The following is a 21,211-nucleotide window of genomic DNA, read 5'->3' on the forward strand; positions in this document are numbered from 1 at the left end:
GGATTTCGCCTACATATTTATCCCGGGGAGATGAAAGCCGCTAAAACGGCTTAAGCATATGACGATCCACGACCTCTCGTTAGGTTACCAGTCCTTGTCGGGTATGCGATTAGTTGGCCAGTTATATATTTCGGTGACCGTACATTTGAACCCACGTACATTTGAACCCATACATTTGCACCCGTGTATCCGCGAGTTAAATCTATATGAGGGTGCAGAAATCCATAGGTTAGGGTTAGTATGGGTTCAAATATTCGCAAAACAAAAAAAATTCCATAGGTGAAATAGTATGCAGGTGCAATTGTCGTGGGTTCAAATTACGGGTTCAAATGTTATAGAACCATATGTTTCAGTTGCATGGGCTTGATGGTGGAGGAAGCGTGACCGACCAGCGGTTACGTGAAACACCCTACGGCAGTGAGGAGTGCAGGAATCCTCTCGCACATATTTGTCTCCCACGGAATTTGAACCGGCGAACACACGCAGGGTAATCAGAGCTGCGGTGGCGAGCGTATTCCCAATGCTTGGCAGTTGACACGATGCTCGTCTGTGGATCCGCGTACATAAAATCCTGTAGCAAGAGTAAAGATGGTCATTCTAAAAGATAATAAAGACTTGGTTATAGTAAAGCGTATAGTAAAGTGTGACTTTTGAATCAGATAAAATAGTAAATAGTAATCTCTATTCTTGTTATAGCATCTTTGTGATCCACGCGATCCACGAGCAGAAAGCATAGAAGAAGGAAATATAGTAAGTGGGAATCCCGACTGACCTATCCTATCCTAGATTTCCAGCCCGGACGTGCGAGAACCATTACGCAATCGATTAAACCGTCCAATCACACTTCTACAGCATAAATATGCTACTAAACTATTAACGACTGATGCCCTTTAACAGTATTGAAGTTACGGCGAAATGCTATTCTACTATTAAAAGGCAACAGTCGTCATGTGTTTAGGACTAGGTAGCATTTCGCCGTAAGTTCAATACTGTTAAAAAGCGTCAGTCGTTAAATTTTTAAATAGCATTTCACCGTAACCTCAATACTGTCAAAAAACGCAACCAGGATGTGGTTACCAGTTACACATAACTTTGCCATATCACATATAGGATATACTGCCAAATTTAGACACACGAATGTTTCATGCCATACGCGTTTATTGCGTACAGCAGTTGACTGTATTTACAATAGAGTAATGCTCAAATATATGGACTCGAAAACTAAAACGAAATATTTTACCAACAATGTACCTTTCCCCGAGCATCGACTTCCTTGTTTACTTCGTGACATTGGCCAATCAGCAAGATGCAAAAAATGACGTAACAATGCTCCCTTTTCGCATCCGCTCAGACACTTCTCTCAGACAGATTTTCAAGCGTGATCGTAAACATTACCTCGTTTTTGAACTCTATTCGTTAGTTTTCAGTTGTGTTTCGGAAACGTAAATGTAAGTCAGATAATTCAATGATCACTCTGTCTTTCTAGGAGTTTTAATTTATTTGCAGTAATAAAAATTAGTGTAAAAATAGCTGTTATGGACTAGGCTAAAATTCTTTACCGGTACTTTTAAAAAACAAATTATTGTATGCCATGAATCATAATGATGGTTTGAAACACATACCCCATTTTACAGACGCCAACTCGCAAAAGTACTCTTAAAATAGCCCGGAAAATTTTGCAATGGTAAAGTATGGGAAGAAAGTCATATCCTGAACAAATATGGCGCTGTGAAACAGCAACTTGTGATACGGTAACTCACCAGTATCTGTCCTAGATTTTCCAAGTTCTGTGACGATGGTTAAACGTGAATTGAAATACCAAATGATCCGAGTCACTACTGTAATATCAGATCCGGCTAAGCGCGAGATCCACTTGCGTTCGCGACCGCTCACGTCGACCGTTTGCGCTCGCAACAACAACGAATAACAAAACGATCCATAAGTCCACTTCGTGTCTAATAAAGTTATCTCAAGCAGAAACAAAAATTGATCATAAAAATGACGCTTACGAGACATACATACTGGGATATTAATATGGCCGGAACAAATAAATTCGAACAAAAAGTTACCCATAGTAAAAATGAATCAAATATTGTAACATAGTTTCTTGAAGAGCGATGCTTGGATATGAAGCGTTCCGTTTCTCAAATTTTTTTCCGTCTGTCCAAGTTTGATCTAAAGACCGAAGAATTCGCATTGGGGTGCAAAGGTATTGTTGGATACCTCAAAATCAGATTTCCTACCCTTCATTATACAAATTATATAGATCGCATATAAATGCACATTTCTGGACTAATAAAACAACGAGTCCCTCTGGAATAAATTTTCAATAGAAGGCCCTTACAAGTTATATGTATCTTTTTGATCGATTTTTGTTTTCTGTATACACATGAATGTAAGACGAAAGACAAACAAAATAGTACTTCGGAGATTTTTTAACGCGTTCTGCTATCTTACTTTGAAAAGTATTCACGTCGTCAATATTTATCAACTGACTGTGAATTGAAAATAATATCTTTCTCACAAACCACTGGATTGTAAAAGGAAGAAAGACTTGTATATTATTCGAAAATCTGATGTTTACTTTTTATGATTCAAGTGTTGTAGACCGGTTGTAATTTTGTTGACAGAGAACTTATCTGTAAATTCATCATTTGTAGATAGAAAACTCGTCACGATATCAGATTTTATTGAAATTGGCAGATAGTCAAAATTAAAAAAAAAGAAACAGAACAGGTTATCATAAGCCCGTGACACCAAAATTCCAAACGATCTAAAAAAATATGATAGACAAGAGAGAAATTAAACCTAAAGGACAAATTTGAACATGCCTGTTTCATTCATCATTATAAAATAATTGCTGGACTCCTCGCCGTCGTAGGGTGAAGTACATGCTTCCGAAAACAAATAAATAACTAATCCCATACCCGACATGAACTGGTAACAAGACAAGAGGCCGTGGTTCGCCACATGATTAGGCCGTGCTATCGATTTTCTTCTTTCAGGGGATAAATATAAAAATCCCATTCTATATAGCCGTATTAATTATAGTCCGGACACAGCGATTCAGTAACTTTATATTATGTATATACCCATCATATTGATAAATTTACGGGTCAAGTCATTTTTATTTGGACAAATCGAATTTATATATATTTGAAGAAAAATAGTTTATTCAGTACAGAGAAAAATCAGAAGGAGCATAGCTGATATAGCCATTTTTTTTGAAAACATCGGCATTTTTTTGTAATGCTACAACCTTTTAATCAATTCTTAAAATCTGGTACACCCCGCCCTTCCTACAGTTTTAATACGTAAAAAACTCAATATTTAGAAGTCATATATATATATATATATATGTTTACGTTGGCGCAATAGTTTATTATTTAGTTAATGGGACCGTTGCTATTGGATTCCATCGGCCAATGGTTATTTTTGGGGATTTAATTTCAATGAGTGCAGACAACACTTGTTCGGAAAGGTATGTCGTATGGCTCAATGGCTGTAGGCATTCGTACGAGAATGGCGACATCTTTTTGTGAAAGATTGCGATACTCGGGAACTTCTAATAGTGCTACCTAAAATCAGTTGTAGTTTTTATATGTTTTGAACTTTGCCTTTCGTACAGGATCTAATTTTAATTCACCAGTTATGTGTTTAAGAGCAACCTTTCCATTTGTGAATGACTGAACGACCCATATTAGAAAACTAAGATTCTGATATTCAACATCCGAAAAAAAAAAATAGGCTCCGAAGTTGTTTAGTAGTAGCACATCGAGATGCTTACCATGTTTCCCCGAAAATAAGACAGTGTTTTATTTCAATTTACTCTCTAAAATTATCACTAGTACTTATTTTGGGGGATGCCTTTTATTTTCATTTGTCAAAAACAAAATTACAAAGTATAAAATTACGAGATTTTTAAATATACTTACTCGTTTTTCATTTAAAATAACTGCTAAATATAGATTATAATCTTTTGAAACGTGTATATGTCTTGCTATCGAATAGGTCAAAAAAAAGTTTGTGCTATCGACTAAGCCTAGGTCTTATTTTAAGGAGAGGGCCTATATTGAAATCATTTTACAAATCCAGGCTAGGTCTTATTTTCGGGGAAACACGGTGTGTACCAGTGGCGTAGCATCCACCCCCGCGGTCGCGGGAGGGCCCGCAGCGCAAAGGGGCCCAAGCGGTTAGAATTTAGGAATTTGAGCCGCAAAACCAAACGCTGCATTGCAAAACCAGTAATGCACATCTTTTAACGCTGATGTTAGTTCTGCTCAAATCGTTTTGTTACGTAACAATGCCAGATAGTTGTGGATTTTCGACGTTTTGTGGTTTGATCGCACCGGCAAAATTACGAAAGCTGTCAGAATGATGTCAAAAGCAAAACCTCTCAGTGGCGCACAGAGACGCAGAAAAAGGGCATAAGAGGAAGCTCGTACGAAAAAATTAAAGTAATCAAGATAAACGGCAAATTTTAGGTTACCATTGTCTTTTAATAGCGACATGTTATGCTTTTTGACAAAAAAAAGCGTTGTTTTAGCTTATGTCCGAGAGTTTTTAGGGTCACTTCCACGAAATATTTTTGCGTTCATTCAAAATCGGAAAAACACATTTTCCTGCATATTTTCCTGGTACATTATCCTGCCACAATTACATTTTAAAAGAATCAATCTTGCTACTAGCTTCAAAAATATCACATCCTTTCTCCTAGATAATTTTAACTGATTAGTGATTTTAAATATGGTTGTTAGATGAGACAATTTTGCAAGGCGAAAGATTTCTTTAAAAAACTAGCAGCCACCGAAAGTTTTTCCTGGGTTAGAAGCATATCGTGTGATAGTGTTACTTATACAACTCTTTGGTAAAATTGTCTTGTATTGAAACGCTTGGTCACTGTGAATAAAATGTTGATCCCATTTGTTAGCGCAGAATTGTCGAATTTGAAAATTGACTTTGTTGTGTGATTGGGATAATCTTTTTTCCACATCAACTTTCGCCGCTGATACCTTTGCTATTTGCCAACATGTCGGCACCCGTGTACTGTACTATGTACTCGTATGTATCACAGTATTGACGCGAATATATTTTGCAATGTTCTAAATATAGATGTTCTGAACGACCTTTTTACAAAACAATATCAACGGCTTCAAAAAACGTTGATCATTTGAATAACCAGAAAAAATGTCAGATACATTTTAGTTCGTTGTCCATTAATATTTGAGTTGTGATTAAAGTAAATAATATCTCAATAAACTTAAGAAGACAGCGAATAATGTTTGGCGGAGCATTTTGCTATCTGTTCCGTTCTGTTGTATCGAAACGTTTGTCAAAGAAGTCATTAACATTGTGTGTTTATGTGGGACTTTCTAAACAACCTCTACTCAATGAGAAATATACTTCGATTCCCCTTTTTAAAATTCAAATATAATGAATTGCGCCATGTTTTGCTAATATACAGAAGGCGTTCACGAGATATGGCGTAATCTTCAGACAAAGGCGTAAAGAATGTCACGCGATACGCCTGAATGTTGACGAACAATGATAACAGACCATGTCTGGTTTCACTAGAATGTTGGTGTTTTTGAATCCCAAACAGAGATAAATAATTTCAGACATTCTAACCTTATTTAAATGTAATTTAGCAACCTATTGTCCTCTATGCGCAGTGAGATTTCTTGTCACATAAACCGTACAAATTTGATTGTCTACTTTTATCTTCGAAGATAGAAATTCTGTATAGGGAGTCGACTCATTTATTACTGCGCATATTATGAATTGAACCCAAAAACTTCCCCTGGTAGTTTCACAAGGTATTCGAAATCACGATATACCTGATCGAACTCGACGTGGTTATAGTGGCAACTATATTAGAGGACGTTTCGAGCCACGGTGTTCTATTTCTTGGTATCTTCTGAGAAAGCTATATACGTGAAATGATAATGTCAGTAAAACTAATATTGGTGCTGTGTGGCGTCGCTACTGCAGTTCAGGATTTGCCAAGTAAGTGAAAGTTTGAACAAGTTTGAAATAAACGAGACACAAACATTCTTTCAGAGCGGTGGTTTCAACTTTTTTTGGTGGAGTGGAATGCCTATGAAACATCCCATAAGTCCGAGGAAACCTGTACAATTAATTATCAGTAAATTTGATTTTATTCGTTATTTATTGAATGAAAACCACTGCTTTATGGTATATTATTGGAAGTTTGTTGAAGCATTCTAGGAACACATCGCCGGATGAGACCAGAAGGGGCCTAAGTCACATTTTTGGAAAATTGACTTTTTTCAATATTTTGGGGGTTTGAGCCATGCTCTACAAGGTGGTGGTCTTGAAATCCTGAATTTCTCAATAATAAAAATTTTAGCTGGACTTAGGACTAAAATATTTAAGAACAGAATGGGCCTAAGTCCAGCTTAAATTTTTATTATTGAGAAATTCAGGATTTCAAGACCACAACCTTGTAGAGCATGGATCAAAACCCCAAAATAGTGTAAAAAGATAGTCCTATGTTCCAATATGATGGGCATGAACATCAGAAATGAAATGTCCGAAACTTACATCCCTGAAAATTTGTTCAGTGCAACTTAGGCCTAAGTCACCTTGTTTTACCTTGCATCCCATACAAAAAATTTCAGAAGTTGTTGAGAACAGAATGGGCCAAAATCCCTTATGGGGGTAAAAAAGCAGGAAATAATTGAAGCTGAAGTGCCAAAAAATATTGATTATTGAAAATATTCTCATCCACATTAAAATAACCAGAGCTCAGGACTTTACTAATTGTGAATATCTGGGAATTCAAAAATAAAAAATTGTTTTTTGCGTTTTTCTCAAAACTCAAAATTGTGACTTAGGCCTATTCCGTTCTCATCCGGCGACATGTATTACCTAAAAATAGCTATTGATGTTTTCTTATTGAATATAAATTAATATTTTAATGATAAGGTCTTGGAGTTTTGTTTTGAGAGTGAAATATTTGAGTATATATATGATTTGTAAGAGATTCGGAATTACGCATCAATATTTTGTATTTTATGAATGAATATAAATTTTTAAGAATTGACGGCGGCGAAAACTCAACGTAATTCATCGTGCGCCAACTTCTGTTACAGGAAGTTAACAGATTATCAAAATGCTTCCCATGCTTCCGAAAAATAAAATAACTTATACCATACCCGACATGGACTGGTAACCGGACGAGAGGCCGTGGTTCGCCATATGGTTAAGCCGTATTATCGGCTTCCCTTTCCCACCGGAATAAATATGTAAATCTTATCCTGTCTTAATTTTTAGAATTACAATGTACACTACAAGGCGAACGATGTGTTTTACCCTTTATGCATCAAGGAATTCAATACATGCACTGTGCTATCTCCGACAGAGTACTGTGGTGTCCATCACGCGCAAAACCAGAAGGGAAATATGAACTGGATATTTGCACCTTTTGTGAAGGTGAGAAAGAGTAAATATCCTACTCTACTTTAAAAACAAGTATTTGCTTTGAAATCATTTCAAAACGTCGTCTATGGCGAATAAAATAGCCAAGGGCGTAACGTTAAAAAAATGGCACTCCAGAAATGTGTGTACCAATATGAAGGTAACTCATTTTATTCGCCTACTTTACATCAAGTTGTATAAAGGAACTGAAACCAATGGATATGGGGTATATTCACTTGGCTAACACAGACAGTCCCTGAACTCGAGATAGAACTAAAATAGGGAAAGTCGGAATAAAATTACGGCCTAACCCTAACCTGGTGCGGGAGTACCAAAGAATTGACCGGCATTTTACAAGTATCACAGACTCAACATCTGAAACCTTCCGATAAACAACTCACGTCCATTTCCATACTCGAGATGTCACACATTGGCAGCACCCAATAGTCCCTTCCTAGAATAGTTGTATGTAAACATGTCTATAGCAGAGATATGTGGGTGAATATATAACCATTCTTTATCTTTATTACTCATACTGAACGTGTTTTAAAGTATATATAATTAATTTCCAACCTATTTTATGGCAACCTTTTCTGGAGCATTAAACACAGAGGCATTTTTTGATGATAGAATTCGTTAGTTTGAATTTTGTTTCAGCGCCATCTGTCTGCTATATAAGGGCAGATGAATTCCCTCTGCATTCGTGGAAACTAGACTGCCCGGGAGGATGTTTTAACATATCGAAGCGAATGTGGAGTTCGACAAACGATAATGATATTGTCAGATACTCCGTGGATTCCTTTGTTTGTGCAGCTGCCATTAGAGAAAGAAAAATTAACGGTAAAGTGATTTCCCTTTTCATAATCAACGTCTTACTTTATGCTTTTCCCCTCACCTCCTTCGTTTTTTTTTGATAGGAAGACAGAGCTTCATATTTTTTAGATATTTCAAAATATCTCTCTATATATATATATGACAGGTGCGATTGGCGGCACAGTTCTTATTAAGAAGTCGAGTCAGAAGCTGGAGAAAGTCGTGGACGACAACGAAAAATCATGGCTGAAGCTCGAAGACAAACTGGCGCCTCTTTTTTCTTTTGCAGGTATATTTTCAATCTATCGAGTTTGTATTTTGCTCAAAGTAAATTATAATGTTTGACACCTACAACCTGCAAAATATTTTACAAATTTGTCGTTGTTCCTACAGGCTTATACAGGAGACATATTTTTACGTACCATCCCATGGAAATTATTGCTTGTTTCACGTCACCCGTGGGGATGGAAATCCTGTGGCCAGCCATTGATCTGTATGCATTCCTCATTACAATTATCTGTCCCCTTTACCCACTGGGTTCGAATGGTACGAACAAAAGTATAAAATGCTTTTTATTCCAGACCCTGGAAAACAAATGCCGATACCACGACTTCTGTTTTCAAATCAAAAAGACGTCAGAGTTGTGAGCAAAGGAAGGTGAGTAATTTTTAGTTTATTCTTCCGCATGTTGAGAAATGGTCCATTCAAACATGACGTCATACTTTCCATAAATCCGGGAACCCGCGAGTAGCGGCGCTGAATCGAATTACAATTGTTCTGATATAGTATAGTCTGCCATTTGATATCTTTCAATTTTATATCTGTTTGCTTTTGATTTGTTTTCGCCAGCCTGCTTTCGACTGTGGATAGCACACCCTATTTTTCGAAGGTTATACTGAACTGTTGTTTACTTTCCAATATACTATAGAGAGGTGATCGCCGAGGAAGAAGTTTTAAATTCTTCTCTTAAATTCGCTTGTTGAAGTAATAAATTAAAAACTTTTTTGAAGTTGACATTTTTAACCATGTTCGATATTTTCCTAGTGTGGAAGTTCTGGTGAAAAATCAGAAGAACGTTGTAGCTATCGCTTTGGATTCAGCTAGAAATATTCTATATTGGAGCGACGTGGAGGCGATGAAAATATTCAGGTTATATATTTAAAAGCGATAGATACAAGAAATTGTGTTGTGGTAGTACATATGCATACTGTCTGAAAGCACATAATTGATCATAAAAAGAATAAATCAGAAAAGACCTTACAGAGTTGTTGATAGAATTGATAATAATGGAAGCTCCCATAATAAAACTCGCAAATATAAGAATGGTGACAACAAATAAAAAATAAAATTTCCGCGATATTTCGCTTGATTGATTTTTGATCCTATACCAAATATTGAAATACTAATCTCATACGATATTTCTCCCATTTTTGGATCAACCGAAGAATCTCTCTCGGGACCCGCCTGGGGAGGAGATTTTTCAGCTGGACTCAACCTTTGGGTCTTAGTTGGGGTGGAGATTTTTCAGTTGATCCCGTTTCCCAACTATAGAATATCCCCCTCCCCCAACCCACAGAAGCCGATAATACCAGTTTATTCTTTAATTTACCTGGTGAATACCAGCTGATCCTTCATTTGATCTGGACTAATTATTTGATAGGGTTAGGGGTTAGATGGTTAGTTCGGGTGGAGATTCTACAGTTTTTGAGGGAAATGCAACATTTCAAATATTCTATTAATTTCTTTTAGAGGAAATCTCACCGCACCAGAAGGCGGAAAACAAGTACAAGCAATGTCTTCCCTCATAGTAAAGGTGAAATTACTGTTCTTTCTGTTTATGCTAGAACGTTAACTACTACTGACTCATTCAAGACATCGGCATGGTATCTTCGTTATCAACGTCTTGCAAATATATTTGGGCGAGAATATATTCCTCCACTTCAAATTAAGTGGAATTAAATCTGTTTTCATGATCTTAATGAACTGAGGCTGAGGTGCTTCAAGTCTTGGGACAATCTGTATTTACTAACGCGCAATTTCTCTTAAAATTCTTTATAGCATTAGATCATTCGGTGGTCAGCGGAACTTTGCTCAAATATCATCCAATTTGGTTGGGGATCAGTGAGCGTTTCCTTGCTTTAAGCAAACTTCTCATGGAAAATTATTTTGTGAACTCCTTCACAATCTGAGGTTGACGATAATTGCTTCATAATAACTTGAATTACATGTCACCGATAATACGAACCCGAAATAACCTAGGCTACCACCTAATTTGAAATCATGTTTGAGCCTAAATTTGTCGTTATCGCCATCAAAATAACCACTACGCACTGGTTTGCTGACTATGTCTCAGACGCTGAATTTCTTGGCCCATAATGTTGTCTTTAAATTGGTCGCATCTTTTTCTCTCTCGTTTCATTATATATCGCACTGGTTTAATTTTAGCGACCCGATGGATTGGCGTATGATTGGATCCACAAGTTGCTTTTCTGGTCGGACGCAGATCTACATACAGTTAGTGTTTCGACTGATCTCGGAAATTATCCCAAAACATTGATTAATAGACCTGCAAGTTATGTGCCGAGAGATATCGCATTGGATCCGAAAAGGGGGTTTGTACAATTGTTGCCAGATATGAAAATGTTTAACCAATAAATGAGAGTACTCAAATTACGTTTTCAACTAAGGTAGTTGAAGTAGGCATACAGCCATTTTGACTATTTTCAAACGGCTTCACTTGCATTAGATTCTTGAGTAAATCGCCACACATTTTTATTCACGCATATGGCATTGATATGTACCAACAGCTCATTGTAAATTTGCGTTAGTACATTTGCGTATTGACTATTATAGTATATATATATATAACTGAAGAATATACCGTTTGCCAATTATCATATCTCATTCGTGTATATATATAGTTTATTCGTGCATTAGAATTACGTGAAACTGTTTCTTTAGTTAACATTACTTGTGATTTGTGACTGCCGATTAACTTGAGTGGACTAATGACAGAATCACAACATCACTAACTAAGATCAGAATTATATAAGCTAATTTTCACATTAGAGTAGGCATTTGCGGAGGCTTTGAACCCTTTTTTGACTTTGACCAAGTCTCTGGCGTCCGTAACACAAATTCGTAATATAGAGCATTCTAGTATTTATCCATTCACTTGCTTTGGACAAATGGTCAGAACGTACACACGAAAAATCCAACTATAGAATCGACGCGGAAGAATATATAGTGAGGTTGCAGTTTAGGAATGAATTATTTTTCAGGTACATGTACGTTACCGACTGGGGGGACAATGCTAAGATAGAGAAATGTCATATGAGTGGAATGGATACCTGTCTCACTGTTGTCGGTCATGATATAAAATGGCCGAACGGAATTGCTTTAGGTATGATGGAAAGTTGGATACTTCCAAAGTATGTGAAGTAAACCAAGATGGCAAGGACTGGAACTTAGTATGTGTACCAGGTTAGGGTTAGTCCATAACTTCAGGTACAAATACTACGGGAGTCACTTGGCTAGTCTCCGAACTCGTATAATAGAACTGAAATAAGGAAAACTGGAATAAAATAATGGCCTAACCCTAACCTGGTACACATACTACATTCCGGTGTCCGCCATCTTGGTTCACATACTTCGGGAGTACCAAATAAATGTTGTTAACCACATATTTCCAGTTTGAATAACTTTATAAATATTTCATTCCTAGATATAGAAAATGATTTGATATACTGGGTTGATGCTCATATGAATTCCATATCAGTCGCAACATCAGATGGAGACTTCAGACGTGAACTTGTCGCATCAAAGCATGTTGTAAAACATCCATATTCTGTGATGCTCCATGGTAATAGATGTAAGTACTTGCAATTCAAATTAAATATAAAAATAGACATATTCTGTTAAAAGGGATTGGTCAGGAAAAAGCGAGGAAAAGCGAGGGCTGACCAACAATTCAAGCAGCGAAGTATTGACTTATTTTTAGAAAACAAAGCTCAATTTATTTTTATTTTTCTCAGTATATTGGACAGATTGGAATCGAGGCATTTTGAGCGTCGATAAAGAAACAGGAGTTGATGTTCATTTGCATTTCATGGATTTAACAAGGCCAACTGGAATCGCGTTGTATGACGCTGAGTTGCAACATAGTTGTAAGTCAAAATGTCATGTTCATGATATTTAGCGGGAGTGAACATGATTTAATTATTATCTTGCCACATCTCAAGACTTGCATCCAAAACATTATCTCCCTAAAACTAATCCGCAGACAGTTTCGATGCCCCACAAGTATCTTGCTAATGAGTTTATTTATTTTCTTACTTTACGATACTTCCATTTCATCTATTGCATTTATATCCCAGTGTTTAGGTATGAATTCGAATGCCGTTATATATCAGTGAGCATCGCGGTAGAGCCCGATATGCCGGTTATGGTGTTTATACTGCAGACTGACTTTTTGGTTTTTATCTTATTGTTTAAATTTCAATCCGAAATAATTTTCTACTCACTCCAGCTTCCTTTATTACTAATAATCGTATTTATTTTTTGCGTTGTGCATACAAATATTATTTTCCTTATAACTAGGCGATACCATATATATCTGAAGCTAAAACCAGGACAGCGCAGATTTGGCAAGCCAACGTTGGTTTGATTCCGAGGCTTGGTGACAATTTAACATTTTTCAAACTATTCTGGGTAGATTATAGACATCAAAATTAGCTGTAAAAACTTTCGACATTTTAATGATTCGACGACGGTGCAGTTGGGTGTTAAATTGACGTATACTTCGGTTCATACTTCATATCAAAACTATGATATAACAATTTATCTCGCTCTATCGGAACTGGTAAAGCGAGGTGCGAATCAGTGATTAATCGACTGCCTCTGTTAAAAAGATGTATTAATATCAAATAAAGAAATATGTTTCGGCTAAACGGGGGCGTATGGCAAGCGTATTTATAACAGTAGTAATTAATTTAGATTTGAACCATTGTGAAAGATCGCCATGCAAGTACCTGTGTCTCCCAACGCCTATTGGATTTGAATGTGCATGTCCTGATGGATATGAACCTATATCTAGGGATGAATCTGATTGCAAAGTAAAACCGTCACTCGTGGATGAGATCAATGTAAGTTGTTTAAATATGATTTTGACAATCCGAAATGTTTCACAATTTGAGAATATTGTAGACTCATAGACCTTGTCGCCAAATTGCAAATTGAATAACTTAATTTAGCAGGTGCTTGAAAACGTTATCGAGACAACTGAATTCACCTACGACGTGAAATCGGAGTTTGATGAGGAGAAACAGGTGAAAATCTCATATGATCAACTGCGATAAATTTACCCTGATATAAACTCAGCTCAATATGAGAGAACCTTAATGATATTTGTGATATAGACGAGACACCCAGATAGTTACATCTGCAGCCTATATCAATATTCAGGTATTACATGTATAGTTTGAAATTGCCTCATATTAATTTTCAGAGAGATAAGAAAGGAAGAGCGGCCTACGAAGATTTGTAATCTAGTATTATAAAGACGCGGATAATCCTTTAGCCGCAGCAATTTGCAATTATTATGTAAAATGATTGGACTCCCTATGCAGTATATATTTTGTATTTTTACGTAATAATGGTGTTTACTTGACTTTTCACTTGTCTAGAGATGTTTGGTCTGAAAGACCCGCGAATAATTCATGTATAACATAGTGTTGTGAAGAGTCTGTCAGAACTCATTCATTTTCAAGATAGATAAAGTCTGGAGAATATAATCGACGAATAGATTGACTTTTACTTAGTTTAAAGTTATTAGGTTACGACTATATTTCATGTTTAAGTCTTTCATCGTCGTATTTCCACAGGCTGGAATATATACGATCACATTTCATCAGTTATGTATGTTTCACTTTAGCAATTATCTGTATCCAAGTTCATAGGTATTACACTATTTTTGATTAATATTTGTTTTATTGCATTGAAAACTTTCAAGCGGTCTCCCTTTTTGCATATGTAATGAGTGATAATCAAACTTTTTTTTAAATTGTCGATTGGATACAGATGGGTAAAATGCAACATACAGTTTCCTAATTAAATATGCTCGCCAGTTTTGCAAAACACCCAGAAAATTACTGCCTGCTGCAAAGCAATGCATGAGAGTATGAGATACCAATAGTCAGATGACACAAGTAGCGAACTTTATTGCAGCAGCAAAAAGTCTGATTGGTCAGATAAAATGCGGAGGGTATAGGATTTACATCCTCCACCCGCTGCCCTATATCCCTCCATCCGAGGCCCTATCACCCTCAGCCTTCCTATTCTTCACCCGCTGCCTCCCTCAACCCACATATCCTCCACCCGCTGCCCTATCCCCCTCAACCTTCCTAACCTCCACACGCGCTGCCCTCCTATCCTTGACTCACTGTCCTAACTCACACAACTTCCCTATCCCGGAACCACTGCCCTTTTTCACCAACCTTCTTAGTCTCGACTCACTGCCCTCTCCCCTAAACTTACCTATACTACATCATACCTTATCTAACCGTGCTTTACCCACGTTCCAATCGTCAAACGCAACCTTGTTCGCTCGTGATTAGGCAAACTCTCAGGTTTTATACGGCTCGAGTATGCCAATGAGATGATAGAAGCCTACGTCGACGAAACAAGCCCACAAGGTCGGCGGCATTCGCGATATATTATTATGGATATATCTGAATATGAAACAAACGTATAGCTTCAGTGAGTGTAAATGATGACAAAAATGTTTGAAATCTTTGAAAGACGTTTATTTACATCATTTGCCAAACCATTTAAATGTAGGTTTCAGGCCCAAGTGGTATCCAATCGCCATAATTGGTAGCTTAAACATTTGCTACTTGATTTCTTGCAAATGATGTTCATTAATGTGTAGACACGTCTGTTTTAAATACACTAACGCCTGCAAACACTGAACGTGTAACCGCTGACTCGATTCAGAAAATTTATAGCACGATCCAGAAGTCTATCGCAGGAGTCACTCCATTTTTTCTTCTTATTACGGATCAGGACGACAAGTCGGTAATCCAGGCAAATGCCTTCAAACCCATATGCCGACGGAAGTTTTATAGATTATTTTCTTTTGAGTTGAGATCACCATTGTCTATTCTATACAACGTAATGGGGTTGACTTCCTTTCACCATATCCGCTACATGTGGGGTGGTATTACCAGGTTTGCTGTGTTTTCACGCCATCAACTGGGCGATTAATACGAGGGATTTTAGAGGCCAAATTGAATGTCCAAAGAAACGAAAATCGAAATTTGATTGTATGGGGTCCGATTGTATGCAAGGAGCTTCGCTCAGTAGGGACACTGTAATTGCTTATCGACCTCTCTATCTAGCTGTAATCTTGTTGACTTTATTTGCCCACCTGTAGATTGCAGGAACTTGTCACGGCAGCTTGCGTTTGGGTTGTGGACCCATGTCCAGTGGTGGGATTCAATTTTTTTGTCGGCCGGTTCCATCACAAAAGCCATATTTTTCAGCCGTTTCTGTTACAAAAAGTCATTGACAGTAACCAGTAATGCTAACCGATTCGCTGATCTCATAAAATTCCGTGAGACGGTTCTATAGAACCTGTGCTAACCGACTAAATCCCATCACTGCCCATGTCCCTTCACGGCCCTCGACAGACCCTTGATGTTTCCCCGAGCATCGACTTCCTTGTTCATTTTGTAACATTTGCCAATCAGCAAGATGCAAAAGGTGACGTAACAATAGACTCGTTGGCATCCACTCGGACACTCCTGTCACTCTGACAGATTTTCAGTCGTGGTTTCAAACAATACCTGGTTTTTTCGATTTTGAAAGCTATTCGTCAGTTTTTGGTCGTTATTCCGAAATTTAAGTATGAATCAAGTCAATCAAACTGTTGCTGTGTACGTTTCTCGTGCTAAAATGAACGTCGAACGTGCATTTTGCGCTAATAGACAAGTCACGTTAACTTTTGTACTGCTTACATGCGGATATTCATGACAGCCACTGTATTGCTAACAGCTAACCGGTATGTTAGTCGTTGCAGCTAACCTCAGGATAGTTGTCTAGAAATCTTGTATATTTTATATTTGTTTTGCTATGATGTTCTTGATATATATTCTGCAATATAGAATTTAATATACAAGACTTCAGAAATGTAGAATTTATATTGTTGAATAAATTGAATGGATTTCCCAACTTTTGGGAATTTATTGTATTGCATTGACAAAAATATTTGTCCGGCCCGTTTCAACACCGTTTGAGCATATTTACGGTTTGAGTCATACCTGGTCCGCGGTCAAAAAAGTTTGGTGACCCCTGTCTGATGTTACAAACACAGTAAAACAACCTAACTGTGACAATATGAGCATGACGACGAATTTGGTCAAGTGCGGGAACTTTTAAGGTAAAGATAATGAAAAGAATTCCTGCCTAAAAGAAAACGTGGCTTGCTGCATCGTGTCAAGCGTTGGATATAGTCTAGGGCTCTAGGCTAAGCCTACGTGAGCCATATACCCTTTGATTATCCTGCGCGGGAGCTTACAGACATTTTTGCCTGGCCTAGGATAAAGCCGAAAAGCTATACATTCTGACATTAAAATTTGAGAAAAAATTATCTGAAATATGTCTGTGTAAAATGCAATGTTCTTATTAATATTTACAATAAACATGAGAAATGTTATATTGATAATAGGCTTTAAGTTTATAGGGGGAAGTTTCCTGAGTTCAAAGGCCGGGGAAACATTGATCACGCGTAAAGGCCGTACTAATTATTTTTCAGTTGCGATGTAGGCTCTGATTTTATGAAAATTAAGGTCGCGAAAAAAAGTTTGGGAACAAATGAGGTATGGGATTAGTTAGTGGAGGAAGCCGTAACCAACCAGCGTTCACGTGAACCACTCGACAGCGACGAGGAGTCCAGCAATCCTCGCGCACATGATTACCCCCCCCCCCTCCCTCCCGCGCGATTCGAACCTGCGAACACACGCAGGTATTCAGCGGCTCGAACGCTTAGTCACCATATTTGAAAAAGCAAAATCCCGGACAGTGCATAACTATTTTCATGACCTTGTAGTAAAAAATATGCGCACGGTACGAAATAACAATGTTCTGTAATAGCAGTGTGCACAGTACGACTGCAGATGCAGTAAAATTTCGGACATTTGAGCATTTTTTAAATTCTTCTCGGACGCAAAATTTAACTCAAAATTCCGGACAAGTCCACAATTTCTGGACGGTATGGCAACACTAGCTTAGGGCGATGCACCGCCGGGCGCCGAGCCTTAAGAAACACAAATTTATCTAAAATGGTGGTTTCCCCCAACAGACTTAGTAGTTCAGAAACATTACTACATTAAGGTTACCTGTGCAAAGTTAGGGTCTGGTATAGTTTAGTACCACATATACTTCTAGTGGGCATGTGGATGATGTGGTACTAAACTATACCAGACCCTTCACAAAGTCCCAATTTTATATCTCACTATTGATAACAAAAGAATAATTGCATTCAATTCAACAGTATCTAGTCTATATAAAGGATCTTGAAATTAAATAATATGCAAGAATCCTAATTTATAACAAAATGTATTCTAGTTAATTTTAATATAATACCTAAACAAACAAAATTTTTTGTGTGAATTTCCAAGACATGAAAATATGTGAAACAAACTCTGGTTCTCCATTATATAATAAACACATTTCATTCCCCAGTTCCCTATTTCATTCACTATTTCTGTCTTCGCACAATCCCTACCTTTGTCAGATTGTGGAAACCCATTTCCAGCCCCCAGTACGGTAATTTGTTTGTAATTCCTCTTTTAGTCAGTTCAGTTGTGAGAATATAATTTTACCAACTTCTGATTACCAAATACCAACAAAATTCAGAAATTTGTTCCATCCATGTTTTGGGGGTTGGACCCCCATTTTTTTGAAATGTCCTCTAGGATCGAAATCTTATCGTAATACTATAATATGGGGTATGCCAAAAAACATTGTAATGCAATTGATTCAGATTACTAAGATCCTACCTAAGGTCAGTAGGTATTACTAATTATGAAGGTTGGCAATGCATTCATGCCACTGGGTGAAAAGCATGTGAAATCGAAAGTTAAACTGTTATCATGGTCACCGAGGCTGGATTTATTAGCAGTGGCCACAGCTACTGGCGAACTACTATTGTATCGCTTAGTTTCAAAAGAAAGAATTTGGATATTACCTGTTCCTGAGAGCGGTACAAACATACTTTCTTTATCATGGAGACCAGATGGCAAAGTCATTTCTGTTGCCTATGATTGCACCAAGGATAATATAAAATTTATTTACATGGAAAAAGCAGAAATACTTTGGAAATTTTCATCTCCAAAAACAGAACTTATAAAATGGTTTGATATGAATTTTCCTCAATTAAAAGACATTTCACATAAGAATAGGGGCCTAAATAGTGAAGAATATCTTCCCAAAGTACCAGAATTGCATATTGAAAATGAAGAAAAGACTGGCAATTTGATGTATGCTGTTAATGATGAAAATTTCTATGTTTTACTATCATGCGACTCCAATTGTAATGTGACTATTTTGGTCAATGGAATATTCCCGATAGCTCGAGTTACATGCCATGATCAATCATCACATCCACATTGCATTCTCGGAATGCAAATATCTCCCAATATAGACAGTCTCACAGTTGTATACTCAAAACATATCTCCCATTCTACAGAAACATGGGCAACAATTTATAATCTTAAGGTTTTGACTGAAAATATTGAACTTTATTATGCTGCAGCACATAAAGCATATAAGGTATTAACACTCGACCAATATTTGAATATTATTTTTGAAAGTATCAGCGAAAAATGTGACACTGTAACCCAGGAAGTTGATTCACAGTTAACAAGTTATTTGGTAAAAAGTAGCTCATCTGAAAATATTGGTGATGACTTTCTCCAGCTTTTAATTTGGGGAAAACCAACGGATTCTTTGAAAAATATATTGACAAGACATTTTACTAAAAAGGATATTAAAAAGTTGGGCATTCTTATTGAATCGTCTTATACAAGCATCCAGCAGCAATTGATAGTTAATTTTCAAACTGGTTTGATGTCACTTTACTATCATTTAACTGAGCTTAGAGGAATGGCTGTTGATAACAAAAATGTTCTTCCATTTGAGATTTCTGATGTTGAACATTTATTATCCACAACTGGTTCATTAATGCTTAAAGTTTCTGAAATGCTCCAAGTCATTGACACAAGTCTAAAAAACTTCAAAGCTTTTTTCCGTTGGCTGTATTGCTCAATGTTGAAAATGCAGGCCGAGCCAGTCGACGATATGGGCCAATCGTCTGGAAATGATGTTGCACTGGTAGCTGATTTCATTTACGAACATCTAGTATCAAGGAGACAGACAGATTTGAAAAAAGGAAAACAATTTCATTTGGAGAAAGTGTATCAGTATCTAAAAGATGAGCCGCTAACTCAACTAGCAAAGACTACTCAAAATGAATGGACCAATTTTGTTGCAAGCAGTAGTATATTATCAAACAGTAAGTTGATAATCCATCCTCAGCCAGAGTCATCACTGAGACAAATTTTTAATCGAATGACAAATCAGTTGTTAAAACTTGTAAGTTTATCTGGAGAGTCCATAAACTGCAATGTCTCGCATAAAATCCAACTTGATAAAACTGTTGGCAATTTCAGACCAAAAGTACAACTTTGGATCAAGGAGAGTACAAATGCTGGTATTACTATGGGAGTCGATGAAAACCCTGAAGGACATGGAATATATTTATTGATTTCAAATAAACACTCATCTGAAAAAGCAGATTTATTTTTCCTTGGTTCAAAACAAGTTGATTTGAACTCTATGAGAGCAATGAAGATTCACTTCAATAAATTTGAATCTCTGCCGAATGTTGAAAACACAGAAACGACAGAACAAATCCTTGAAATATTCGATTTTGACTGGTATGATGAAAACACAATGACTTTTATACTTGGTGAAAAGCTACTTGAAAAACGATCTAAAACATTTCTCGTACAGACTGTAATGTCAGACATGATTGTAAAATTAAACACAATTGGTGTTGGACCATCCCCATTACCATTTCAAACAGGATCATTCGTAGATCAACATTTTCCTCAATGTAACGCATCTGAATTCAGTAACGACATTCGAGATTTAGGTAGTAAAGTGAGTGGTATGTATGTAGCGTCATCTGGGGGCCGTAAAGTTTCATGCGTGTTATCACAGGACTCTCATCACATATATCCTTTCCTCATGGATCACACAGAAGAAGATGAGGATTATTATGAAGATGATGGCGAAGAATAGATGGAAGTTTCCTCCTCACATAATCATCCCCACTGAATTTGAACCTCTAAAGTCGTATGGACTGTTGAACAAACAGCAGTGTTATGGAAAATGAATTCCTACCTCTTAGCAAGATGACCAAACTGTTTTAGGTAATCGTATAGCTACAATTTCATTTCTGTTTAAATTTTTTGTGGGACATCTTTTGATTAAATCTGAATACAAAATTCACTAGACACCTTACTTCAACACTTGTTGAGATCTCAGAGGTTGCAATGTTATTTAGGTTTTCAAGCAAGATCTAGGCAAAAAATTAGACTTGAGGTTGATTGCATTGATGTGGTCGTCTAACGAGTGAATTGAATAGTCCTATTTCATTTAAACAATTTTACTGTTCACTGACCACCAAATGCGTTTCTCACTTCCTATTATAAGTGTCCGTTGCCGCAAAGATGCTTGAAGTAGTCAGTATGAAAGTGAGATATAAGAATAGCACAACATTTTCTGCGAAATATATTGAAATATTGGTTACGTGGGGCTAACGACCTATCCTTCATCTATGCTTTTGCACTGGTGGATCAGGTAGTATAATACATTTGCGCTAGTTCGAAATTGT

General features: G+C 36.9%; 2 protein-coding genes across 3 annotated transcripts; both read left to right on the forward strand.

Moving 5' to 3' along the window:
- Positions 1 to 5,864: 5,864 nt before the first annotated feature.
- On the forward strand, positions 5,865 to 14,330 carry LOC120347667 (low-density lipoprotein receptor-like). Of its 2 annotated transcripts, none has more exons than XM_078117899.1 (14): positions 5,865 to 6,006; positions 7,297 to 7,455; positions 8,098 to 8,280; positions 8,420 to 8,542; positions 8,835 to 8,910; positions 9,298 to 9,402; positions 10,003 to 10,066; positions 10,699 to 10,865; positions 11,535 to 11,656; positions 11,978 to 12,124; positions 12,288 to 12,419; positions 13,249 to 13,397; positions 13,506 to 13,580; positions 13,760 to 14,330. In XM_078117899.1, exons 1-14 carry the CDS (start codon positions 5,940 to 5,942, stop codon positions 13,796 to 13,798), a joined length of 1,608 nt encoding a protein of 535 aa, XP_077974025.1. In that variant the 5' UTR covers positions 5,865 to 5,939; the 3' UTR covers positions 13,799 to 14,330. The 2 variants fall into 2 exon arrangements, with proteins under 2 accessions (XP_077974025.1, XP_039273659.2); XM_039417725.2 differs by having other exon boundaries at positions 5,866 to 6,006; positions 13,509 to 13,580.
- Positions 14,331 to 17,290: 2,960 nt separating this feature from the next.
- On the forward strand, positions 17,291 to 20,826 carry LOC120348026 (anaphase-promoting complex subunit 4-like). Its single transcript, XM_039418135.2, has one exon. It carries the CDS (start codon positions 18,337 to 18,339, stop codon positions 20,614 to 20,616), a length of 2,280 nt encoding a protein of 759 aa, XP_039274069.2. The 5' UTR covers positions 17,291 to 18,336; the 3' UTR covers positions 20,617 to 20,826.
- Positions 20,827 to 21,211: the final 385 nt, after the last annotated feature.

Source organism: Styela clava, chromosome 11 (genome assembly GCF_964204865.1).
Source record: "Styela clava chromosome 11, kaStyClav1.hap1.2, whole genome shotgun sequence".
NCBI classification, from domain to species: domain Eukaryota; kingdom Metazoa; phylum Chordata; class Ascidiacea; order Stolidobranchia; family Styelidae; genus Styela; species Styela clava.

Coding starts and splice junctions, on each gene's coding strand:
- LOC120347667 (XM_078117899.1), top strand. CDS start 5,940: ATGATAATGTCAGTAAAACTAATATTGGTGCTGTGTGGCGTCGCTACT. Junction 9,403..10,002: donor GAGGCGATGAAAATATTCAG/GTTATATATTTA, acceptor AATTTCTTTTAG/AGGAAATCTCACCGCACCAG. Junction 13,581..13,759: donor AGTTTGATGAGGAGAAACAG/GTGAAAATCTCA, acceptor ATTAATTTTCAG/AGAGATAAGAAAGGAAGAGC.
- LOC120348026 (XM_039418135.2), top strand. CDS start 18,337: ATGAAGGTTGGCAATGCATTCATGCCACTGGGTGAAAAGCATGTGAAA.